General features: G+C 46.1%; 1 protein-coding gene across 2 annotated transcripts in view; it reads left to right on the forward strand.

Moving 5' to 3' along the window:
- LOC105464958 (protein kinase C epsilon) overlaps positions 1–27,084 on the forward strand; it is a 538,891-nt gene that overhangs the window by 316,553 nt on the left and 195,254 nt on the right. For both annotated transcript variants that reach the window (XM_011713128.3, XM_011713127.3), the window contains exons 3-6: positions 8,706–8,865; positions 11,567–11,601; positions 12,925–13,010; positions 17,485–17,614. In XM_011713128.3, the coding sequence (XP_011711430.1) occupies positions 8,706–8,865; positions 11,567–11,601; positions 12,925–13,010; positions 17,485–17,614 (411 nt within the window). The remainder of the gene's footprint in view (positions 1–8,705; positions 8,866–11,566; positions 11,602–12,924; positions 13,011–17,484; positions 17,615–27,084) is intronic.

Raw genomic sequence — 27,084 nt, forward strand, 5'->3', positions numbered from 1 at the left:
GAAATAACAAAATTTGAAGTAAAGATACAGTCAGGATGACTCACTTTTTTCTTTTTTTCCTTTTGCCTCGGGATCCAACATGGGTCTGTGCTGCTCCACTCAACTTGAGGTTTGGGTTGAGCCATGGAGTTGCCCCTCTCCTGATAGATAACATAGGAAAACAGTGGCTCAAAGAGATTAAATGACTTGCTCAAGGATATTAGGCAGGTTTTGGGAAAGAACAAAATCTGTCCAGTCTGCTAACACCTCATTCAACCATACTGGCAGAAAGGGGAGGTCAAAAGAGAGAGCTCAGAGAAAAGAAAGAAGATCCCACAACGCACCTGCCTAGGGAAAGATCCCTGTGTGCCCTGAACACAAAGGGTAGGGGACTGTCCTGCAGTGAGGAATGACAGTGGTGCCCCAAGATCATGCATGTTGGCAAGTCTGGCCCAGGCAAGGTTGACCCTTGTTCTTGGCAGTTCTTGCTCCATGCACTCTAGAAGGGATTGCTGGCATCCAGGCATACGTCGGTGTGTGTTAGAAATTCACTGTTAGAGATTCACAACTGCAGAGATATGGAATCAATCTGAGTGCTCACTAGCCAATGAGTGGATAAAGAAAATGATACACACACACACACACACACACACACACACACACACACACATACATAACATACATACCATGGAATACTACTCAGCCATAATCAAGAATGAAATCATGTCTTATGTAGCAACTTGGATGGACTTGGGGGACATTATTCTAAGTGAAGTAACTCAGGAATTGAAAACCAAAGACTGCATGTTCTCACTTAAAAGTAGGAGCTAAGCTAAGGGTATGCAAAGGTGTACAAGTGGTATAATGGACATTGGAGACTCAGAAGGGGAAGGATGGGAGGGAGGTGCTGATGAGAAACTACCTATTGGGTTCAATGTACACTACTCAGGTGACAGGTGCACTAAAATCTTAGACTTCACCACCATATCATTCATCTGCATAACCAAAAACCATTTGTACCCCAAAGCTATTGAAATAAAAAAAAAGTTTTGTTTTTTTTTTAAAGAAATTCTCTGCTGACTATTCCTAAACTGAAAGGCATCCTAAGAACACTGAGGTTGTGGGTGCCCATGACCCCACATGAAGAGGGTGTTCAGTTTTTCCAGCTTGTTTTTTGTGTGGGAGGAGATGTGGTGGGTAAGAGAAAAGACAGTGGAACAGTGAAAACTTCAGTGACCAGACTGGCCAGAAAATGTGGTCTAGGGTTTGGCACCAGGGGCTGTCTCTCCCTGAGTCCCTGAGTGTTCCTCTGGTGCAGACTGAGAAGTCTCACCCCCAAGGAAAAGGGGCCAGGTGAAGTTAGACAAACAGAAGAACTGCACAGTACAGACCCCTTTTTGCTGTTCTTGCCACCTGCCTACAGCCTGTGAGAGATTATCCTGTGCACTGGGGCCGTAAAATGTTCATTGATATAAAAGCTTCTGGAGTTTGAAATTCATAGCCTAATTGAATCAAGGAGAAACCATCCCTGGAATGTTGTTGGAGGTTGGGGTTACTGTGGGTCTTGAAGCTGCTTCAGAGGACGTCCCTGCTTAGCCTTATGCCTTTGTGAATTCTTGTTACATCTGCACAGCCAAGTTCTGCATTTCCACAGAAAGCTTCCCAAAAGTTATCCAGCTTTGTCTTGGCCTTTCCTTGACTCAAGTTCACCCCTTCTGCAGTGAGGCAGATGCAGGCATAAAACAAGGGACCTCCAAAGAACCAAATGGGTCCTCTGGGAGGTCAGCCAACCTTGGTGTTGCCTCAGAGGTCACGGCAAATGAACTGTCACTGTGTTTGAGCATGCCAGCATCTTTTGGAGCAGTTCAGAGGTGAAGGGGGATGGGTCCAGTAACTCTGGTGTGCAGCGGGCCCGGCGTTTACTAGTCCAGAAGCACAGGCAGCTGGGAAGCTGGTGGTTTCCGTCTTCTTTCCCCTTCTCCACGGCAAGCTGCAGTTCCCTCACCTCCTGTTTGTGCCAAGCAGCCCCCCACTCCTGCAGCATGATGGAACACCTCATTACCTAACGCTTTTTAGGCAAGTGAAAGCTTTAAAAAGTCATTAAAGAGCATTAGAGAACACTTTTTCAAATGTCAACCTATCTAATCCCATCATCCTAGTGGAGCACCGTTCTTATCTTCAGCCTGCAAATTTGCTTGACATAGAGGTGTATTATTGTTCATTCTTTTTTCACAATATTACATCACATTTCTCCAGGTTTCTGTGGCCTTTCCTCACCCTTTTAAAGTTGCTGTCAATGTAATGTAATTTATCAGACCATTTGCCTAATAGTAGACAGTCAAGTCATTTCTGTTTGTTGGCTAATATAGATATGCAAAGGGAAACATCTATAAGGATATGGTTTTTAGTTTGTTTAATTATTGACTTAGAGTTAATTCCTAAGGAGTTGCCAAATCAAAGGATGTGAATCTCTTTGAGGCGTTTCCTGTGTGGTCTCTGTGTCTTGTGATACTGCTTTCTGAAAACATTTTGCCAACTGGCATTGCCTCTAGCAGTGAATGAATAAGTCAGTTTCATAGTAGACTTGCCAATAATGGAAAATAATTTTAAAACAAATTGGTTACTTTTTTAGGTATTAAATGGTATGTCAGTGGTATGCCAAAACTGTTCTGCTTTGCATTTTAAAATTCCTGATTATAGTAAATATCTTATGAAAATTTTACGTTTGTGTCATTTAAGCCGTTATCTACGGGGATCTTGATGTATATATTTCAATTTGTTGATCCATAGGCCTTTGTGGTGGTCTTGTATCATCAAAAGGATACATTTATGTATCTAGAACAGTAAAGGAAACTGTTCTAGACTAAGATTAAGAAGATATGGCAACCAAATGCAAGGCATGAGCTTTAGGTAACTCCTGGATGAAAATTAGAAACTACAAAGGACACTTGGGAAACAATTGGGAAAATTCAAATACGACCTATATATTAGATAATGCCATATCAATGTTAAATTTCTTGACTCTGTTATTGTGATTATGTAGCTGAATGTCTTTGTTCTTAGGAGATAAAGACTGAAGTATTTAAGAGTGAAGAACTACATCTATAACCTTCAAATAGTTCAGCAAAACTATATATGTATGTATCATACATATTATATATACTATATTATGGATCAATATATAATATAAAGTATACATACTATATGTACATACACATATACATACGTTTGTGGATCTATTATTTTATACATCAGACACATACATATTACCTCTACTATGAGAGTTGCATTTTATTTATTTTTTTGTGATAACATTTAACCTAAGATCTATCCTTTTAGCAAATTAAGTATACAATACAGTATGTTAACTATAGGCACAAAGCTGCACAATCTCTAGGACTTATTCATCTTGCATAACTGGAACTTGGTGCTCTTTGCTAAAATCTCCCCGATTCCTCCTTTCTCCCAGCCCCTGGCAACCACCATTCTGCTCTCTGCTTCTATGAGTTCAACCACGTTCGATTCCTCATATAAGTGGTATCATGTAGTATTTGTCCTACCATTGACTTATTTCACTTAGCCAATATCCTCCCATGCATGTTGCCCCAAATGGCAGGATTTCCTTCTTTTCTGTGGCTGAGTAACATTCGATTGCATGAATACACCATATTTTCTTTTTTTTTTTCTTTTTTTAGAAATTGTAACAAAGCATTTTATTTACATCAAGGAAGAAAGCTATGCTAAGGACATAGAACTCTGCTTCAGCTTTCCTTTAGCCTTACACTTCATAAAAGTATCAGGTGGCTCTCTTTGGCTTTTACTTAGTCATCTGTGTAACTAGGGTTGAAGACAGTAGAACACTGCGCCTTAGTGTAAGTCATTCATTTGAGAAGACAATCTCTTTTGAATTATGGTTTCTCATTGTTTGTTGTATCTTTTTAAAAATAGCAATAGAGATTCTTTTTAGAAAATACAAAGAAGCACAAGGAGAAAAGTAAAAATCACCTGTAATTCCACCAGTGTCAATGAATGACCAATGTTAATGTTTTCTAAATATTTGGAACATACCTTTCTGCCTTGTGTTTTCTTTTGTGTGTACGTGATGAATACACCGTATATTTTTTTTAACCATTCATCCATAGATGGGCATTTAGGTTGCTTCCATGTCTTGGCTATTGTGAATGATGCTGCAGTGAATGTCGGAGTGCAGATGCATGAGGACTCTTCAAGGTCCTTATTTTCATTCCTTTGGATTTGTAGAAGTGAAATTGCTGCATCAAATGGTAGTTCTGTTTTTCGTTTCTTAAGGAACCTCCATACTGTTTCCCATAGTGGCTGTACAATTTTACATTCCCATCAGCAGTGAACAAGCATTCGCTTTTCTCCACAGCCTTGCTAACACTTATCTTTTATATATATATATATATGTTTATTTATATATAAAATAGCCATCTTAATAGGTGTGAAGTGACATCTCATTGTAGCTTCAATTTGCATTTCCCTGATGATTAGTGATGTAGAACATCTTTTTAAATACCTGTATACCTGTTGGCCATTTGTATGTCTTCTTTAGAGAAAAATCTACTCAGTTCTTTTGCCCGTTTTTAAATTGGATTGTTTGTTTTTGCCATTGAGTTGTGGGAGTTTCTTAGGTATTTTGGATATCATATATTTCTCAAATATATGGTTTGCAAATGATTTTTTTCCATTCTGCAAGTTGCCTTTTTATTCTGTCAATTGTTTCCTTTGCTGTGCAGAAGCATTTTAGTTTGATGTAGTCCAACTTGCTTATTTTTGCTTTTGTTGCCTTTTTGGTGTCATATCTAAGAAATCATTGCCAAGACCAATGTCAAGAAAGTTTTCCCTATGTTTTCTTCTAGGAGCTTTATGGTTTCAGGGCTTACATTTAAGTATTCAATCCACATTTAGGTGATTTTTGTGTATGGTAAAAGATAAGGATCCAGTTTCATTCTTTTGCATGTGGATGTTCAGTTTTCCCAACATCATTTATTGAAGAGAATATCCTTTTTCCATTGTATATTCTTGGCACTCTTGTTGAAGATCAACAAGAGTTGTTGATCTTGTTGACTCTTCTTGGCTTGGAAGAATTAGGGTTTGTTAAAATGTCCATACAGGAATTAATGTTTTTTTGAAAGTGACCGCAAATTTAATATGCGTCCCATCAAATTCTCAAAGGTGTTTTCAATAAAAACAGAAAAAAAAAATCCTAAAAGTTGTATGGAACCATGAAAGACTGAACAGTCAAAGCAATTTTGAGTGAAAAGAACAAAGATGGAGGCATCACATTTCCTGATTTCAAAATATATCACAAAACGTCAGCAATTAAAACAGTGTGGTACTGGCATAAAAACAGACATATAGACCAGTGGGACAAAGGAATTAAGTTCATATATATATGGGAGCTACATTTTGGAAAAGACCTTTCGTAGCGGATGGAAATGCTGAAGGGATCCCTTTCTGGTGGTGGACTCCAGGCCCCAGTAGGGAGGTTCCTGGGGACTGAGGGACCTAGTAGCTCCCCTTTTCACATCCTATAGGCCACTTTCTTCTCCACCTGTGGGTGACAGAACTGAGGATACTCTGGCCTGACCCGTGGCTTTCCTGCCCAGAGGAATGTGGAATTGGGGTGTTTTCACTAGCCACAGGCTCCAACCCCTTTCTCATATCACCTGCTTTGTAGCTTTGCACACAAGCCTCACTTGAAGCATGAAGTTTACCCATGTTCTTTCCCTCCTGTGACCTTCTGTTTTTCCATATCTGACATCAAATCTGACTTAAAAGGCAGTGCAGATGCTCCTTTGGGGCAACGGTAATAGAAACCCTGGAGGAAGTTGGACTTAGAACTCTGACTTACAGGAGTTATCCTCGGCTGTCTGCCTAGCCTGTGCCTGAGGCTCCCCCTGCACACCCCCAGCAACTTTAAACAGCTTCCCCCAGGTATCAGGGCACCCCACTGAGAGAGCTTTAAAATGAATGGAGTAAAATTAATTGGTTGCTATATTGCCCTATTGAATTGATGTCAACACAGTTTAGAACGTTTGGTTTCATTGCTAGTCATTTCTATAAAAAGTTGAGAAATAAGGCTCTTAGGGAGGACTGTAACCACCATCATAAGTGTTCCTTTGAGAAAATTAGATTGGTTCCATCATCATTTTAACTGAAAATAGTTTCCCAGGATGAAAACAACTAGTCAATTGAGAGATTTGTAAATCAAATTGCATCTTAAATGCATTAGGGGATGGGCTTACTGTTCAAATGTATTCCATGGCGAATCCTGTGAAAGGAGTTCAGGATGCTCTTTTACAAAAAGAACCTGCATCCTATGTCCTACGATGCCCAGGGTTGATGTTTCTGGATTGAGTTTTTGTAGGTAAGTTTAAAGCAAGTAAGGGCTACTGAATAGTTTTGGTTTTTGGTGATCACATTTTTGTTCTTGCTTATAAAAATAGTAGAACATTCTCAACACTGTGAAAGTATGAAGTGGAACAAAAACTTGCCTATGATGGCAGCACCAAATAGCGATTGCCATACTTCTGCAGGTGTGTGTGTTGCTGTCTCTATACTAGAACAGACCTGGGTCCTCCTGTGAGAATTTAGTCAGCAGGTCAAGACCCCTAGGTTGGAGCAGGGTAGGAGGTGGTGAGCTTTCTTTACCCAGAAGGTCAGCGATGTCAGAGACTTTTTGAAACAATAAGCACCACTTGAAACCCAGGTAGGCTAGGGGTCAAGAAGCAGGGGGTCCACAAGCAGACCTCCACCTGGGTCATCTGAGCCTGTGTTGAAGATGCAGTCTGGGAACACCGAGGGCAGATTTCCAATAAACAGCTTCCAGTTTGCTCAGAGGCTGCTGCTTCCTTGAAAGCACACACTGCACATTTGGTCCTGTTCTCACTTTTTACCTTCAATTTTACCTTCCCTCTACCCTACCCTCCAATAACAAGATGCCCTTGGATTAATCCGTTGTTCGGGTCACACATATGACCTTCACTTCAGGGAACCTTACATTCAGAGAGGTCCAGGAAGGAGCAATGCTTCTTCCCCTGAAGACTGGCCCTGTTATGGTGAGATGTCAAGCACTCGCTGATGCCTGGAGATATTTTGGGGGCACAGAGCCTTCCAGTGCATTTTAAGCTGACCTGTGCAGGGGACCTTCTAGGAGACCTTCTAGAAGGTGTCAGGAACCTAGGAAGAATCCCAGAGCCTGTCCACTGTGTTCTTGGGGAAGCCACAGGCAGCTGGACTCTTTGGTGATGAGAGCCACTCAGATGAGAGCTTGGGGACTTTCTGTAAGGAGTGCAGGCCGTCCTTCAGAGCATCATGTGGGTGGAGGAACATTGGCCTCTTTCTCACTCTCTGGGTTAGAATCTGGGCTTCCCCACTGAGTAGCTGTGTTAACAGGAGTAGGTTACTTAAACTCTCTATTTCTCGCTTTGCATACCTGTAAAGTGGGGCTAATAGCAGTACCTTTCAAGTGGAGTTGTTTTGAAAGTTCAGTGAGATGTGTTATATCACCAAGATATAACACACTTAGCACAGCACTTGCCACAGCATAAACCCACGATAAACATTTATCATGGTCATCCTTGTCTTAATCAGCTCAGGCTGCAATAACAAAACACCAAAGACTGGCTGTCTTAACCAACAGGCATTGACTTCTCACAGTTTTGGAGGCTGGATGTCCAAGATCAGAGAGCCAGTATGGGTGGGCTCTGGTGAGGGCCTTCTTCCTTGCTCACATGGCAGAGAGCTCACTCACTCCGGTCTCTTCCTCCTCTTATAAGGACACTAACCCCATCATGGAGGCCCTACCCTCATGACCTCATCTAAACCTAATTACCTCCCAAAGGCCCCATCTCCAAATAGTATCACTTTGGGGGTTAAGATTTCAATATATTAATTTTGAGGGGGCAAAAATATGTAAAGATAACAATTATCTTTATTATTTTTGTGATCATCTGTGAGTCCCCTTGCAAGGCATTCTCAGTTGGCCGGGCAGTCTCAGAAGTAGAGGGAAGGAAGGTATAGGGAAGACCTTTTCGACCCCAGTGGGATCTTACAGTCCATGGTGATGGTCTTGAGCCTTTGGGAAACTGCTTTCACTGTGTCATATTTCCCTCTCCTTTTGACCTCTGGGAAAATACTCTCGGTTGGCTTAGTCTAGGTCAGAGAAAGAAGGAAGAAGTCAAATTTATTAGGCAGCTACTTCTTGAGCTAGGTAGCTCAGGGTGCGGAGATTCATCTCATTGCATCCTCTCAGCCACCCGTGTGGCCGGCACTGCCATCGCCATTTATAGAGGGAGATGCGCTGAGATGCTTCGGGGAGGAAACACCACCTATCCAAGGTCACACTGCTCAGGAATTGCACTAAGATGCGAACCTTGAGCCTTTTGACCCCCAAGCCCTTGAAACCAGCTGCAGCCTGTGTAGGGAGGAAAGGGGCAGCCAGCCTGGAGCAGAATTTGGATTGGATGGATCCAATGTAGCAGGAACAGGCACACTCTGGGCCTTTCCACCCTGCGTGTGCTTGCTCACTCCAGCTGCTCAGTGAGACTCCTCAGACCCCCGAGTCCCTCCGCACACAAAGGCTACCTCCCACTCACCCCAGCTCCACTCTTCCAGGGATGGAGTAACTCTCTGGAGGGAGCTCATTTGGAAGGTGCACTAACCCAGACTCTGTTTTCTTCCCTGCTCTTGTCCTTCCCCAGCCCCTAAAGACAATGAAGAGCGCGTGTTCAGGGAACGCATGCGGCCGAGGAAGCGGCAGGGGGCCGTCAGGCGCAGGGTCCATCAGGTCAACGGCCACAAGTTCATGGCCACCTATCTTCGGCAGCCCACCTACTGCTCCCACTGCAGAGACTTCATCTGGTAAGCCTCTCTCGGGAACCTTTAGTTACAACATATCTGTGGCAAGAAGTCGGGGATGGGGTAGGGGAGACTATGCACCTCATTTAAAGAATGCTGGCATGCCTCGTTTCTTCCTTATGTGAATGCAGGGGACTATTCTGGAGGGCTAAGTGTGTGTTTAGTACATGGGGGGAAATACATGGAAAGAAGTGATGGTTTCTGGCAACTTTATACCTAGAGTTTTATCTTATCAAAGGAGTTAAGATTTTATAACCAACAAGGATATTGTGACTGTGTGTGTGTGTGTGTGTGTGTGTGTATGTGTGTCTTGTTTTGAGACAGAGTCTCACTCTGTTGCCCAGGCTGGAGTGCAGTGACATGATCTCCACTCACTGCAACCTCTGTCTCCCAGGTTCAAGCGATTCTCATGCCTCAGCTTCCCACATAGCTGGGATTACAGGAGCACACCACCATGCCTGGCTAATTTTTGTATTTTTAGTAGAGATGGGTTTTCACCATGTTGGCCAGGCTGATCTAGAACTCCTGGCCTCAAGTGATCCACCCACCTCTGCCTCCCAAAGTGCTGGGTTTATAGATGTGAGTCATTGTACACAGCTGATTATGTGTTTTTAAAAAGGATCCTTACCTTTTAGAGACATACGTCAGGAATCCAAGGTGAGGATTCCACTGAATAATAATCCACTGAATTATTTAGAAATGAAATTATCTGATGTCTAGGATGTGTTAGAAAATCGGGAAGGAGGCTGGGTGCAAACGCAGTGGCTCATGTCTATAATCCCAGCACTTTGGGAGGCCGAGGCAGGCAGACTGCTTGTGGTCAGGAGTTTGAGACCACTCTGGTCAACATGGTGAAACCCTGTGTCTACTAAAAATACAAAAATTAGCTGGGCATGGTTGCATGTGCCTGTAATCCCAGCTACTTGGGAGGCTGAAGCATAAGAATCGCTTTAACCCGGGAGGTGGAGGTTGCAGTAAACCGAGATCACTCCACTCCACTCCAGACTGGGTGACAGAGTGAGATTCTGTCTTAAAAAAAAATTAAAAATAGGCCGGGCGCGGTGGCTCAAGCCTGTAATCTCAGCACTTTGGGAGGCCGAGACGGGCGGATCATGAGGTCAGGAGATCGAGACCATCCTGGCTAATACGGTGAAACCCCGTCTCTACTAAAAAATACAAAAAACTAGCCGGGCGAGGTGGCAGGCGCCTGTAGTCCCAGCTACTCGGGAGGCTGAGGCAGGAGAATGGCGTGAACCCGGGAGGCGGAGCTTGCAGTGAGCTGAGATCCGGCCACTGCACTCCAGCCTGGGTGACAGAGCAAGACTCCGTCTCAAAAAAAAAAAAAAAAAAAAAAAAAAAAAAAAATTAAAAATAAATAAAAATAAATAAAAAAATCTGGAAGGAGGAGAGGGGCAGGGATAAAGATGATCCATGACCAGCTCCATTCCACTAACAATACCAAGGCTCAGAAATGAAAATAAGACTGGCCTGATGTCCTCCAGCTAGGAAGTGTCAGAAGTATGATTCTACCCCTAGCAGTGTGACTTTTAACGTTTGTACTTTTCCTGACACCGCAGCAGCCTTTCCGGCAAGCTGTCTGAGCTCTTTGAAGCTGAGGTAGAGGTTGCCTTCATGAACCCTTGGATCCAGCCAGGGAGGGCGAGTGAGGCAGTATGAACCCAGCCAGGGACATCTGCACTGGGCTCTGAGGACCCCTTGGATTCCAGGTATCCAGGAGTCACTTGTCTTATCCTTGCGATGTCACAAAGTCAATCATCCAGGTTGGCGTAGACATCTGAGATGATATAGCTCAGAGCAAGCCCAGCCCAACTGAGGCAGAATTAATGCCCCATTCCAGCCACAGATACTTCCAATTACCAGGGCAGACCCAGCTGTCTGACCTTTACTTGCTATATTTGGTCATGAACTGAGTGGCTGGTCTTACAGATTCAGGTCTCCTCTAAGCCCATGGGTGAAGGCCACTGAGCTCTAGGTTCCCTGGGGTGGAACCCGAATAACTTCTGGCTTCCACTGGGCTGGGAACTGCAGGGAGCTCCCTGACCAGCTGTAGTTAGTATATAAGGACAGGGGTAAGGCCAGGTTTGTGTGATTGTTCTGTGTCCATGCTGACTTTATGTCTTGCCCTGGGAATACCACTCTGGCCATGGAAGGAACCTCTAATGTTGGCCTTCACCTAGACAACCTCTTGAACCCCCAGTTCGGGGCACAGATTGGCTTAGAATCATTGGTGGTCTTTGGACTGCCCAGGGAAATCTACGAGCCAGCTGCAGCACTCTTCCACAGTTAGAGGGCCCACAGAGCATGTCCTGGTGCTGGGAGAAGAGGAATGTCCATTCTGTCCATGAGGAAAGGTATGCTTGACTGCTCAGTGCCTACCAGGAGCAAGCAGGGTCGTTTGTGGCTTTCTAGAACATTGCTGACTGCACAAGAATGGCTCTCTGTGTACGAAATCAAGCTCTGACGCTGACCAAACCTTGCACCGTCCACAAGCACTGGGGCTGCCTTCTGTGACCTTCTGGAAGGAGACATTTAAGGCACCTTGCAAGTGGGAGAGAAATTACAATATTCTGCATACTCCACGTACTTGGTGCAATGTGGGTGGTGGCCCGAATTGGGTGGTTTTTCTGTTTGTTTTTTGACCTGGTAAGATTTCACTTAAAAAAAAAATTATTCTTCTTTTCAGGGGTGTCATAGGAAAGCAGGGATACCAGTGTCAAGGTAAGAGGCATTTATGAACTAAATCTTCAGAGGCCCATGGTTAGATCCAGATCACTGGCACCCATAGGAGACAGGTGCTGGGTCTGATGACATTTGGAGGCTCTCCACAGCTTGCATGCTTATACTTCCTCTCCAAGAGGCAGGACCCTGCTTTCTTTGTTCCCACTTAGCCATTACTTCTGCATATATGGGAATATATATGGGAGGTATCTTGCAGGTGCCACCCGTCTCCAGGTGTCCTTGTGGTCTCAGCAGGTCCCCGATCCACCCAGCCTTTGTGTCCCAGCTGGAGCAGGTGGCACTTTCATCTTTCTGAAAGAGACATACTGCTTCAGTTGGAGGCTCTTTGAAAGTCCCACTTTGTCCTGAACTGGGTCTGTGTATTCTGCCAGCTCTCTCCCTCTCTCCCTCCCTAGAGAAGCTTCCTCGCCTGCTCGTTGTACTCGGTATCACTGAAAGGTCCTTGTCGAATCCCTTTTTTTGGGTCTCAGCTGTATGATCATTAGCCCTGAAAAATTTAAAGCTCACTTGAAGGCACTAAGATTATTCCTTTCCAGTTAACTGACTACAAATGCAAGGTTAAGCTTTACAAAATTGGAGGGTAGAAATGTGGCATGGTCGTGTGGTGGTTTCGCTGAGGTTAGAGCAGAGAGGTTTTTCTATCTCCTCACCCAGCACTGCTGGGTCTCACCCACGGAGTAGTGTCTGGTGGAAGTTGCTGTTCTTTGGGGTAACGTGTACACAAACAGTTACTTACCTCTTCAGCCACCTACTGCCCACATTGCCCTATGACACTAACAACACAGATACAGGCCACTTCTTGTGGACGTATTAAAGTCGATGGGAATTTTAAAGTTTGGTATATCAGGACACAGTCAGATAAAAAAGCCTCAGAACCTCTGCACTGCCTGCTGACCCCCTGTCGCATCAGCCACCCTGCATGGTCCCGAGTGGGGCGCGAGGCCACTACAACACCTCTAACAGGCAATGCTCCATGGGAGGGCGGGAAGGAAGTTTTTCCCTGACCTTGGCATATTGAAGTGAAAAAATTGATCAGTACTCCCTGAACTGGAGAAAACTGCTGATGTCCTTTGAATATAAATGTTACCTTGCTCTCTGGAGCATTTAGGAAACTCTGATGGCTCTGATAGCACAGTGTTTAGAAATAGCTGCATGAAAGACTTTCAGGAGGGTATTAAATTAAGACTCAGTGGCAGAAGGGGCCTGGCCCCCCTTGTCCCTCCACCAAGCCCTGAATAGATCCTGGGAGGGATACTCCCTTCCCCGAGTGTCGCTCAGGGTTCCTGTCTTTGCTATTTGCAGTTTGCACCTGTGTGGTCCACAAGCGGTGCCATGAGCTCATCATCACCAAGTGTGCTGGGTTAAAGAAGCAGGAGACCCCCGACCAGGTAAGTGTGACACAGAAATTCTGGGCTTCTTCACTGCCAGCCCCTCCCTTCACCGCCTCTTCTGTGGTTCCCAAGAAAACCTTCTCTGCCTGAGACCCTGTCATTTCATTGTGTTGATAAAAAACAAAGGGAGCTGTCCACAGTCTTCCGGCATGAGACACCATCCGCAGGATGAGCACAGGTCCAAGTTAGTTCTATCCCCTTGGATGTTATGCCAAGTACAGTGTGAGCCCAGCGCTCAAGCCCACAAGAAAAATATGAATTCTTTTATTTCATCATCTCATCAGAACTAAAGTGGCTAACCGATGTGTCACTAGCTCCTCACAGGTAATAAACAGTAATAGAAACACAAGCAGGAACCTTATGTTTAATGAGCTGATGGGGGAATGGTGTGGAATGAACAAGCCCAAGGAATACTTAGGAGGTGGCAATAACCACAGCAATAAAAATAGTCAACATTCACTGGGCACTTACCATGCCCTGATTGAAGTACTTTAACATACATTATTTAACCGCATAGTAAGCTTAATGAGGTAGACGTTATTATCTTCATTTTACAACAGAATAGAAGCACAGAGAGTAAAATTAACCTGCCCCAAATCACACAGCTAAGAGCCACATTCAAACCCAGGCAGTTTGTTCTAAAGCCTGAGCCCTTGACCACTGCACTATGTGTTGTCTCTTCATCTTAGAAACTAGCATCCGATTGCCTAGTTTGGTAGAGGTAAGGAAGCAGAAAAATGCAACAGTGAAGCTAGGTTCTCCTAACTGAGCAATTAGGAGAATGATAGTCCCACTGATAGATTAAAAAACCTTTTTGAGGAAGATGACAGTTGTGAATGTGGATGTAGGTATTATCAGAACACTTGATTTCAAAAGCATGCTCTTAATTCTAGGGAAAATAAATTCTGTGTAGTCATAGGCTATTATAATTGGGGGTTAGAGAGAAAGGCCCTGGGTAGGTTTATAATCAGCTGGTCCACAATTTGACTTCCAACGGGACTGACTTACAGAGACCTTCTGCCTGCTCCTTAATAATTCAGTCAAATAGCATCCTGGCATTCAGGCATTTCCCATCTTCTCTCTTCTTCTGCTTTCATACTGTCTCGGGAAAGCAGCAAAGGACAAGGCTTAGACTGAGCCTTCCATGTCCGTGAAGGGTAGTCTGAGCCCAGAGCACCAACGTTGTTTGCAGGGGCTCTCTTGTGGTTAAAACTGCAAGCCAGTGCCTGCGCCTCCTGACTCCTGGTCTAGGATCATGACCCCAGTACATCATTGTTGTTTTCACAGGGAAATGAAAGAGATGGCTTGCTTGTTGTCTGCCTTATTTCCTTCCTATGGACATTCCATTGAGCATTTATTGGGTATGTCCTGTGTGACAGGCGCTATGCTGTGTCCCATGGAAGCAAAGAGGAGTACACTAATCGTTCCCTCAAGGATCTCAGTCTCATCACCTGCAGGTCTCTGACTCTGCAGGACTCTAAAGCTCATCTGCACTTTTTGGAGGGAAAGGTCCCATAGGAGTCTATGCCATGCACGTTAAAGCATTGAGATTTGAAATGTTCAGAACCCAGCTTGATCTGCGACCCAGTTCTTCTGACTGTCTTTCCTGGCATATTGAGCAGTGAGAAGAAGTCTCCAGTGAAGTGTGTTCCCAAACTTGGCATGTACCACCAGGGACAAATTGCCAGGGACTGAGAGAGGGAGGCTCTGGGTTTCTTAGCTTGGCAGAGTTGACTGCCAGTCCTGGCTCTCCCCGCCACCATCTTGTGCTTCCCGAGGCCAGTCTCCTTTAGTGTCAGCATATCTGGCCCCTCAGGGTCATGGGCGTGCCCTCTGCCGGGTTACTGAGCTGTTAGGGACAAAACTTTGAGTTCATTCTTTTGTGTAACCACCTTTAGTCTGATGCCTGTGCATACACACATCATACACGCCACAAACACGTGTAGCCCTAAACACCATGCTTTCAATGCCCTCCTTCCTATTAAAAGGTGCTCTGGTGATGGGCTTCTTGGGTGTTCTGCACCATGAACACTCTGGTCCACCCCCGTCTCATGTCTGTGTGTCTTAGCATGTGGTGGACTCACACCCTGCCTGCACTTCCAGGTGTGGTAACCAAACAATGCTCTATCTCCACTGGTGTCACCTGTTTCTTCTTGAATCTCACAATTCTTCCTACCGTTTTCTTCCTCTCCATGTTCTCTCTGTGAATCTTACTCACCCCATTGTATCTGTGTCCTCCTCAGCAAGCACACGTGTGACATGTCCCCCTGCATGCATGCCGTCTTTGTGTTGGCCTCTCGGTCGGTCTGATGCTGTGGCATGCTCTTGTGTGGGCTCCTTCATCCTCCTCCCTCTGTTCTCTGATACCTTAGAGTTTTAAGTGGTCCCAGCTGAGGGTCATGTAGCTCTTTCCACCCCCACACTGAATTTCTTGGCCACCTGGGACAACTTCCCCACTTTTTCACCTTAGTCTGTCATTCATACCCCTATGAGGTGATTCCTAAGAGACCAAGATTGTATTCTCAGTATAGGGCCACCATGCCTTCAGGGTTTGTGTAGGAATAGAGTGGGCACAGTAATCTCATACTTCCTTAGCAGTGAGAGAGACCATGGCAGAGGCAACAAGTCTACATTCACAAACAGGCACACCTAAGCTACGCATCTAAGGATGGGTGAGTACAGTTGTTTTCAGTAGAGCTGACATTCTTGTTCCCAGGCAAGACCCTAAGTGGTAGACCATCCATGTCAGTAGGGATCAGTGAAATCTTGGCCCAATGGAAGGATCAGCCATTCCTTGGAACTGGGTGCTAGGGAACTTATCTTCACGCTTGTATTCAAGTCGAGCTCCCTTTCCAGCTCTCATGTCCCCCCTCATTAGTCCCCCATGGGGGCCTTTCCTTCATGAGTCAGCTAGGGAGCTGAGGCCCAGCTTTGCCACATGTCAGCCACTTCCTAATCCCCGGGGTGGCAAGACATCCCCAGCCCATGGATGTCTTGGGTGATGGTCTCCTGCCGATTCTGAGATGGGCTGGGGGTGCAGCTGCTCCACTAGAGACACAGATGGAGGGTAGCACTGTGGAGGGGCAGAAATGACCCAGAAAAGTAGCCCAGCAGACCCTTGCTTCCATGAAATGTGTTATGCTTCTAGCCTCTTCCAACCCTGCAGTCTCATTGACCCTGCCATCCTGTGGCACTAGGTGGGATGGGGTGGAGGGGCCATCCTTATTTGCCACCTGAGAAATCCAAGGCTCCGAGAAGTCAGTAAACCTGCCTGAGACTCATGAGTGGGTCATGGCAGACCCAGGCCCCCGATCATACACCTAGACTTCTGTTCCTCTTCCTTTCCCTTCTGTCTTGCCACCATCTCTTTACCCCTTTTAAATCATCAGTAGGAGGCAGCATAGTGGTTAAAAAGCCTGGGGTCTGAATGCAGATTCATGGGGATGGAAGCCCGTGTTTGTTTCTTGTCAGTTTATAGGCATCTTTCTTGATCCTGCTGTGCCTTCATTTCCTCTTCTGTGAAGTTGGGGCAATCATGGACCTCTGCCCTGTAGGGTGGTGGTGAGGTTTAGCTGAGATAATTAGCTGAGAATGCTCAGCGCTGAGACCTGAGCATTCTTAGTGTTCACCACGCTGTATTAGCCATCTTCCTCCTAATTGTTGTCTGTCCTAACTGATCCATAGTTTCCACAACATTGTGCAGGGTTTACACACTGCTGCACAGAATCCCGTGTTCCACAACATTGTGCAGGGTTTCTACGCTGCTGCACAGAATCCCGTGTTCACCATTGAGCTCCCTAGAGGCTTTTTGCCTCGGTGGGTCTTCCAGGCACACAGCAGTATTGAAGGTGCAAATTTTTTTTTTTTTTTTTTTTTGGAGACAGAGTCTTGCTCTGTCACCCAGGTTGGAGTGCAGTGGTACGATCTTGGCTCACTGCAACCTCTGCCTCCTGGGTTCACGCAATTCTCCTGCCTCAGCCTTCCGAGTAGCTGGGATTACAGGCGGCACCACCACACCCGGCTAATTTTTGTCTTTTTAGTAGAAACGGGGTTTCACCATGTTGACCAGGCTGATCTTGAACTCCTGACCTCAGGTGGTCCGCCTACCTCAGCCTCCCAAAGTGCTGGGATTATAGGTATGATCCACTGCAGCTGGCCTGAGGTACTCATTGAGGACACTGTACTGTGATTGCTTGAAGTCCTGAAGTCCTGGAGGGGACCATGTTGGGGAGCAGGCCTGGTCTTGCACAGTGAAATGGAGCAGCCAACAATGAGTTAAGAGCATCAGGAGCCAAGGCCGGGGCAGGATGGGGCTCTTTTCACCTCAGGGCAGCTTTCAGAGCCAAGCTAGGGCCTGCCACCTACAATGACACATGCTCTCTCGGAAAGAAGTTCTGCAAGAGTTCTGATGACAAGCCCTCTGGGACACGGAGGAGCTCGGTCGTGACCCTGTGTCTTGCCATCCCTGCAGGTGGGCTCCCAGCGGTTCAGCGTCAACATGCCCCACAAGTTCGGTATCCACAACTACAAGGTCCCCACCTTCTGCGATCACTGTGGGTCCCTCCTCTGGGGCCTCTTGCGGCAGGGTTTGCAGTGTAAAGGTAAGTTGCTCCCTGCCCCGCCCTCAGCCCCTGCATGTCCCCTTCCCCGCTGCCTACCCCCATCCCTGCTTTATAAAACACCCTTGTCTGTTCTCATAGCCTAGAAAGTAAATTTCAGATTTGGCCAAGAACTGAGCACAAGCCTTTGTTAATCCTGCATTAGTAACTCTGTGCATTTGGCAGGCAGTCTCTGGGCAGAGACCATCCAGGACTGGGTAGAGGGAAACACCGAGGAAGGAAGAGGGCGAACCCCACGCCTTAAGATCACTTACAGTCTGGGGAGACAAGATGAGTCTACAAAAGCCTAATAATTTAAGGAAAGATACATCAGAGCAGAAGGAAAGTAATATTTTTGGAGTTAGGCCATGAAGAAAGTGACAGCTGTGAATTGGGGCTTTTCTTGCATGGTCCATGGCTCAGTGCTTACTCTGAAAGAGCCATCGTATGTATCCTATGTATCGTATGTATCGTATGTAACCTTGTCACATACGATAGCTTGCTGATTCGTCACTGGCTTGGGACATAGGGGATTTTATCCCCATGGCCCTGGTGAGGAAACAGAGGCTCAGAGACTAAGCAACTTGCTCACATCACACAACTTATTAGCAGAAGTAGGATTTGAACCTTGACTCTTGCATCCTGGGTACCTTCCTGTTTCCTGCCATGCCACCTGCAAACAGTGCGCTCAGATGATGATGCTAAGTGGCACAGGGAGCAGCACATAACACAGGGAGGTAGAAATGTATTCTGGTGGCCTGAGGAGTGTGTCCAGTTTTATAAGCCGGTCCAGCCTGCTGGCAGAGTTGGGCAACTGTGAACTACTAGGCAGGGATATTGCATGGATATTATTTTAAAATAGTGTTTTATTGTTTGTGTGGAATGTATTATTAATAAATTCCCATTGTAGAAAAATTAGAAGAATAAGTAAAGTATAAGAAAATAAACCGAGGACATAACAAATTGGTCATTGAAGGGATCCCAATGAGAAACTATGAGAATTGGAAATAAGATCAGGGCTGCAGTGGGAATAAAGAGGAGAATGACTTTAAAATATCAAGGAGGAGTGATTTATTGAATGTAGTGACCAGAAGCATCTGGGAGGGCAGTGATAGCATTCACTGAGTTGGGGATACAAAAGGGAGGACAAGGTTGGAGGTAGAAATAGAGCCTGAGTTGGGGACACCTTAACTTGAGGTACCCGTGGCAAATGGACATGAAGCTGCCCACCTGTTGGACATTCTCACTGACACTTGGGGAACAGGTCTAGATTGAACATTTAAATGTGAGTTTTTTCAGTATCTAAGCAATTAAAGCTATAAAGTCAATGTCATTCTCCAGGGTAAGCACATTGAGTATGAAGAGAAAAAAGTCAAAGATAACACCATGAGTAGGAGCTCTCTTAGTGGGACAGTGGGATGGAGCCCAAGTGCTGTAGGGTAAAGTGAAAATAGAGGGAGATGTTTTTTCAGAATGTTTTAGTCAGGAAAAAGTCAGTGGCAAAGGAGAGATGGATGAGGCAGGAGGGAGAGGGGACTGACGGTTGATACAGCAGGGAAGGGGAGGGGAATGGGGACGGGCCTTGGGGAGAATGATGGACACCGCCTTCCCCAGATGGAGGGCAAGCCTGGCCACCAGGCATGGGCGCAGATGCATCTTGGGTGTCAGGGATAGAAATCCAGGAAGAGGTGAGTGGACAAAGTCATCATTTAAGTTTTGAATCTGTTGAGGGCATTGCAAGGAGATTCCCCTTATTTTCTGAAATAGGAAGTCTTTTTTGAAGTAGGAGGGAGAAGTGGGGGTGTGAGAGGCACGAAGAGGGTGGTGAGGGCTGGAAATAGCAATTGTGGGGACAGAACACAGTCCAGCCACTGGACATGAGGAGGTGCTGACTGTGGACACACCCAGCATCCTGTGAGCTTCCCAGCACCCCTGGAGGCGGGGGCGGAGCCATTCCACTTCCCTGTTGGAATATTGTTTCTAGCGTGTGACCCTGAACAAAACGGGGCCTGCCTGTAATCCTTTAGGTGAGATGAAGAGAGCAGAAGAGGAAGAAGGGAGGGGGCAGGAATCTCGAGTGTCTAGCAGAGGAGCGATGTGCTTTTGGAAAGATGAGTGTGGTTGCTGGGAAGCAGGGCCTGCTTTGGAGGGAACCCTGATGAGCTGATGTCTGGTTTTGTTGTAAATATATTAATTATTGATCTATCTAGGGAACCTAAATGAAGATACCATCATCGTAAATATTGATATTTTAAGAAAGCAGCCCAGACACCCAGACGTCACTGTTAGGGCTGTGGGTCCCCGATGACCCTGGAAGAAGGAGGGGCAGGGACAGTGTATTCAGCTGTCATTGGGCAGGAAATGCTCTTGCCCCTGCTTAAGGGAAGAAGGGGCAGAATTAGGATGCCTGGAGCAAGGGTGTCTGTCCATGGGAGCCGAGGAACCCGGAGGGACTCAGGCCACATAAGGGCTGGAAGACGAAGGCTCAGACCTGAAGCTCCCCAGCCAAAGTGTGCAGACTTTTACTCTCCTGTGGCTCTGATGTTATTACTTGGCCTTTTTTTTTTTTTTTTTTTTTTTTTTTAACCATTGCTGCTGTTCTCCTGTGACCCTCTCCTTCTCCTTCTCCCTCCCTCTTTGTCTTTCTCTCTCTTTAATTAAGAGACTTTATTTTTTTTTAAGAGCATTTTTAGGTTCACAGCAAAATTGAGCAGAAAGTACAGAGAGTCCCCATATTATGTGCCCCCCAGCACACACAGCCTCCCACCACCAGCATCCCCAGCAGAGCAGCCACGGAACCTGCACTGCAGACATCATTGTCACTCACAGTCTGTGTTTCACCTTGGGATTCACTCATGGTGTTGGGCATTCTGTGGGTTTGGACGAATGGACAGTGCTCGGTATCTACCTTGATAGTATCATACAGAGTAGTTGGATGGCCCTGGAAAATCACCTGCTTCCACTTACCTCTTTAGATCCTTCCTCCACCTTAAGTCTTCTTGGCCCTGTAGACTCCTTACCCTGTGGAGAGGGGTCATGGCCAGAAGAGGCCAGCATGGGCCCAAGGCAGGGACTGCTTGTGCCCAGGTCTAAGCCTGGTTCTGCTACTATGATTAGTAAGAAAAAGAAATCAAGACTTAGTGACTTGCAAGCATCCCTAAGCAAGTCCCTACAAAGCTGGCTCTTGCGCCCAGGCAGCCTGGCTCCGTTCCTGACTCTGGTAGGTACTCTATGCCACCCTCTCCTGCTTAGGAAGACTCAGCCAGGCTTTCTCTCTTGCTGGACCATGCTAGCAGGGCCTCCTGGGCTGGAGCCCTGGTCCCCTGGTCCTGGCTGGAAATCATCTATTTGGCCTGCTGCCCTGTGGATTCAGCATTTTTGCCATTCCCGTTCCCATTCCCAGAAATAGATTCCAGTATTTTCAGCAAACCAGGTTTCTTCAGAGCCTGAGTCTACGAGGAAGGATCCGTGATACCGTCCTAGTCACTCTTTCTCCGGTCTAAAATTGTCTGAGCCACACAGGTTCAAGCATTGTGTGTATACCCTTCCAGGCACTGTCGCTTTGTCAGCCAGGTAGAGGGAACATAATTATGTCTGCTTTTACTGACAAGGAAATGGAAGACTGGAGAGAATGGGTGCACACAGGGCATACAACCAGGACCTGTGGGTGCACTCAGCCCTTGGGGCTGTCCTTTTCCTGCCCACAACCACAGAGGGGCCAGATCTTTGAAGGATGCTCACACGATCACTGGGTAACTGAGATCCTTAACCGAGGGCAGAAAATCACTGGCACAAAGTGAGCAGGCAAAATAGTTCATTTCTTTCTTGCATTTTGTGACTCAAATGCCTGCCGTGTCTGAGTCTCTCCAGACTCATTCATGGGTCTGTCTGAGCCCTTCAACCATTATTAAACAGTCCAGAAATGAGCTTCCCAGGTTCCAGGAGCAGCATCACTAGTCTCGGGCGTTTGGAGCCTTTTCATTCTGCACTTGGTTGGAATGGTGCTGCTTTCTCCAGTCTCAGGTTCACTGGCACCGCGGGCCTCTCTGGGGCCCTTTTCCACCTGTGTTTTATTTTCCCACTGACGCATGGAGTCAGTGCCCCCTGGAGGCAGAGATGCCCAATATCCTTTGATTGCAGTTTCCTTCTCTAGAGAAGATCCAGTTCTCACCTGCCCCCGTCCCATCCCCCACACTCATGTCTCAGCACAGCTGCTCTGAAGTCATCCGGCACCAAGGGGCAACTTCACAGGAAAGCCAGACCTCCTGACGGAGCCTGCAGTCAGGCCTGCGGGGGCCTGTGGAAGTGAAAGCCCTGCTTTTCTCATCCCCATCTGGGGTGAATGCTCTGCACCTGCAGTCCTCCAGGACAGGGGACGAGGCACAGGGAGGAAGGTATACTCCACGAAGGCCTGGCCTGGAGATTCCTAAAGAATCTTCTTCCTCGCTCCTGCCTCTCTCTGACACACATCTTAATAACTGCTCTGATCTGCGGCTGTTTTCAGGGTCCAAGGGGACAGGGTGTCCCCTCCTCTCCAGTAAGTAGTAAACAGGAGTGGTGGCCTGAAGAGATCACAGGCTAGGATTTGGAGGAGCTGTCCTGGTTTGGGTACTGCCTAACTGGGGGATTGCAAGCAGGTCAGCCTAGCTTGGTACCCTTGGCTTTTAACCTCAACTGCCCTCTGCCCTGCTGAGGACAGTAATAAAAATAATAAAAATGGAGTGATGTTAGCCACATACCTTGGGGCGACTGTGCAGAGCCATAAAGATAAAAGAAAGGCCTGCCTGTCTCCCTCCTTCCTTCCTTTCCTTGTTTTAAAAAAAAAAGTATTTTGGATACTTAAAAACACTAAAAACATGAAGAATAATTTTTAATTTTCAACATTTCTGAAAATGTCAGTCCTTTACTATTTTTAACAGCTAGGCCCCTTGTCGTAACTTCAACTTTTATTTTTAGAATTATAAGGAGCACAATACATAAATACATTCTCACTGTTCTTACTGTCAAAGATCCAAGCGAGACTGAAGTTAGATATATATTAAATATATTAAAGGCTTTCTTTGTATTCTCTTTCCACTTTCATCCTCAGACTTCTAAAAATGTGCTATGGGTCCTCTCAGGCTTTTTGTGTATCTTTGCTGCCTGGATACTCACACACACTGTGTTAGAATCTATTGCTACATAACAAATGATCCCGGGACGTAGTGGTGTAAAACAACCAATGCTTATTTTCTCAGAGTTTCCTCTGGTCAGAAATCCGGATGGAGCTTAGCTGGGTGCATCTGACTCTTCGTGAGGTTTCAGTCAAGCTGAGAGCTGGGGCTGTTGTCTCATCTGAAAACCCAACTGCAAGAAGCTCGCCCACATGGCCATTGACCGGAGACATCAGTTCTCTGCCATATGGCCTCTCCACATGGAGACAAGAAAGTGAGAGAAGATGCCCTAGACACAAGCCAATGGGACTTCTCGTCACTTTTGATGTTTTCCATTCATTAGAAGAGAATCACTATGTCCAATCCTCTCCAAGAGAGGGAGTTACATAAAGGCATGAACACCAGGAGGCAGGGGCAATCAGGAGGCAGCTTAGGGGCTGCCTGGCACACCTGCACCTCCCCATCCACATCCCCTTCACCTCCTCACAAATGCAATCATCTTGTCTGTGGGGTCTACCCTGACCACTGGGTAGCTCTCAAGCTCTCATCTCTCATCTCTTACTTCCTCTGATTTTTTTTTCTAACTTAGCACTTATCTTCTAATATTCTAAATTGCTTTTTTTTTTTTTTTTTTGAGACGGAGTCTCGCTCTGTTGCCCAGGCTGGAGTGCAGTGATGTGATCTCAGCTCTCAGCTCACTGCAACTTTCACCTCCCAGGTTTAAGCGATTCTCCTTCCTCAGCCTCCCGACTAGCTGGGATTATAGGTGTGAGCCACCACACCAGGCTAATTTTTGTATTTTTAGTAGAGACAGAGTTTCACCATGTTGGCCAGGCTGGTCTCAAACTCCTGACCTCAAGTGATCTGCCCACCTCAGCCTTCCAAAGTGCTGGAATTACAGGCGTGAGCCACCGCACCCAGTCTAAATTACTTATATAATGTTAATTTCTTTCTCTTTTTTTTCTTCCTTCCTTCCTTCCTTCCTCTTTCTTTCTTCCTTTTTTTCTTTCTCTCTCTGTTTCTTTCTTTCTTTCCTTCTTCCTTTCTTTCTCTTTTCTTTCTTTTTCTTTCTCTTTCTTTCTTCCTTTCTTTCTCTCTCTTTCTCTTTCTTTTTTTTTGTGAGACAGAGTCTCACTTTGTCACTCAGGCTGGAGTGCAGTGGTGTGATCTCAGCTCACTGCAACCTCTGCCTCCTGGGTTCAAGCCATCTTTCTGCCTCAGCCTCCCAAGTAGCTGGCATTACAGGCACCCACCACCACGCCCAGCTAATTTTTACATTGTTAGTAGAGACAGGGTTTCATCATGTTGGCCAGGGTGGTCCTGAGCTCCCAACCTCAAGTGATCCGCCTACCTTGGCCTTCCAAAGTGCTGGGATTACAGGCATGAGCCACCGTGCCAGACCTTATCATGTTCATTTCTATCTCTCCTAATCCAAATACAAGGTCCATGAGGACAGAGATTTTTTTTTTGTCTGTTTTGTTTTCTGTTTACCCAGCATCTAGAACATTGCCTGCACACCGACACCCAATAAATATTTGTTAATTCAACCCCCCATGCATAGTTATATAATTTGCTTTTCTACAGTATGTCTTGGAGTATTTCCACGGCAGTGCACAGACGTCTACTTTACTCCTAATGACTGCCTAAGAGTCCACATTGTGGATGTTCCATAGATTATTTAAAATGTTGCCCTCTTGATGGATGTTTACTGGTTTCTGTGTCGTTGCTATTTTAATATATGCAGACATCCTCATACATGCCTCTTTATGCATAAGTGTGGATAATTATGAAAGAAAGGCCCCTAGAAGTTGAACAGTCACTTTAAGCCCTTGTCTTTTTGTGGTTGAATTATACAAGCAGGGAATTACATAAGGGCACTTTTACTTGTTGTCTGCTTTAAAGTCAAGCCATGTTAATGGACTGCTTTACTTTCCTTTTCATTGACATTTAATTTGTGTGGCTTGCATAGTGAGCTTGGGATTCTAGTTCCTTGTTATCTGTTGGGTCTGGTCTGAGAGGTGTCATTTATGCCACTCTACTTTCCGTAGAGTTAGAATAACTGAAAAGCGTGGTGTCCTGATTTGTGCAGGGTGTCGTGGCGAACCTGGAGATAAAACATTACTTTAGTTCTCTAGAAACTTGCACTGTACTTGGTCATTGAACATAGTAAGTTAAATAATAGGCCATAATTCAGGCAATGAGTCAGAAATAAGTGTAAGCAATTTACAGGCAAGAGAGGGCCTGGAAAGGGGGGCAGGGAGAAGGAATGCCACAGGAGTGCTTTGGTTGACTCAGAATCCTTTGCAGTAGCATCCACAATGCCTGGGGACCATGAGAATGTCTCCTGCACACGTGGCAGATTGGCTGAAGATTCAGTCTGAGCTCCGATCTGAGGAATGCTGGGTAGCAGACAAGCGGCCGATTGTGGTCCCAGGAAAGCTCTGAGTCACGGTTCTGGTGTGATCAGGACTCCGAAATCTCTTTCTGGTGATGACATTTGGCCCAGCATGACCCCAGGGGGCCATCCCTCTTACCTCCTTTCTCCTCTTCTGCCTGGGACTTTGCGGTTGTTCGCTCTCACACCCCTGCCAACTTCCATTGCACAAGCACATGATTTCCCATTTGCAAATATTTGCTCTCTGTCTCTGAGTGTGGCATGACTGGAACCTGTTATGAAATCAAACCATTGCCCTGGCTCACCCTCAAGGGCCAAATTGCCCCAACATAAAGAAATTCCTGCAGCAGACATGGACCTGGGCCCCTCCATAGGCGTGGCTTTGTCGCCGTTCCCAGAAGGTTGTCTGCTTGCTTTGGAGGAATTCCCAGGAGCCTGGCCAGCCTTTTGCTTCAATCTCAGCTGTAAAAAGGGTGGAAACATGGAAACCAAGTCTCTCCAAAGGATGGTAGGTTGTGTAATAGAAGGTGAAAGCCAGAATGCCTGAACCCCAGCATGTCCCCAGAAAGCACTGCTGCTGCTGCACCACCCAGCACATAGTAAGTCCTCAACAAATGTGTGGTGAATAGCTGGGTAGTAGTAGAAGGGTGCTTCTCTTTTCCTAAGAGCCCCTGGCAAAGCAGATCTATTTCTTCCTGGTACAACTTCATCCTAATGAAACCAGTGAAAATGAGCACTGAGAGGCATTCTGGAAAGAGAAGCCTTAAAGGGCAGCCTAGGGCTGGGAGTGGATTGGCAGCCAGGACTCACGGCCTTTGGCCTTGGTGCTCCCCAGTAGTGTTGTCAGGGGTCGGGGGTTCATTTGGCCACTTTAATGAGAATGCCTCTCAGGTTTCTTTTGGTTCCAGCAGGGACACCACTGCCCTTTGCTGGTCTGTGGCCTCCTAGTGACACCTGCAGCCTCCGGGAGCCCATCATGCTCCCGTTGTGGCTGCCCGAAGTATCCAGAGCTCCCCTTCCTCACCACCTTTGCCCTCGCAATTCCAGACTTTTCAAAGCACTTTCAAAGTCACTATCTCACATCGTGCATGCTAACTGATGTGTGATTGAGATTGTTTTTTACATATTCAGATGACTGCATAGCTCAGGGGAAATAGCAGACTTTTAAAAAATAAAAGGCAAAGTCCTCAAACCCAAAACCAAAAAAGATAACTCCTTTGCCGACCTGCCAGCCCAAGTTGTTTTGTCAGGACAGACAGGTCTGGCATTTCAACACCAGAGGGCGCTAGTGGTCAAGTTATGTAGACAAGTTAGCTGCCCTTGTCAAGAAATTCTCAATTTGGCTCTTTTTTTCTCCTCTCTGTCACCTCACAAAGAGGCAGAAGACAGCTTTCATGGGTTTGGTGGGCAGAGCAGGTGAGGTGAATGAGCCTCAAAGGGCAGCTGATGCAATGGGGCAGGGTAGTGGGGACCGAATTCCAGGCACAGTACTGTTGCCTGGTCTCTGATCAGCCCGTGGATCAGTTATTAGTGATAACCCCATTAGTCAAGACGGTGCCATGGCCTGGCTGCGGTGGAGTTTTCTTGTTTGTTTTGCTCTGAGAAAGCCACCCTGCCACCACCTCACCCCACCCCCACCTTTAGCCCAGTGGGCATCTTGGGTTCAGTAGCTCAGTTGAACTCTCCAGGCTGGGTTGGGGGGCTCTCTCCAGACCACTGACCGGGTTATGTAGAGCGTTACAGAAGTCTGACGGCTCATCCTGCCTGGTTTCACTGCAGGAACAGTTTTGGTTTTTAAAAAACTTTTAGTAGACTTTACTAAAAAGTAAAGTAGAGTAGTTTTAGGTTCCCCACAAAATAGGTCAAAGGTATAAAGATTTTCCACATACCTTCTGCTTCCACACATGCACAGCCTCCCTCACCAT

Source organism: Macaca nemestrina, chromosome 13, assembly GCF_043159975.1.
Source record: "Macaca nemestrina isolate mMacNem1 chromosome 13, mMacNem.hap1, whole genome shotgun sequence".
Lineage (NCBI taxonomy): Eukaryota > Metazoa > Chordata > Mammalia > Primates > Cercopithecidae > Macaca > Macaca nemestrina.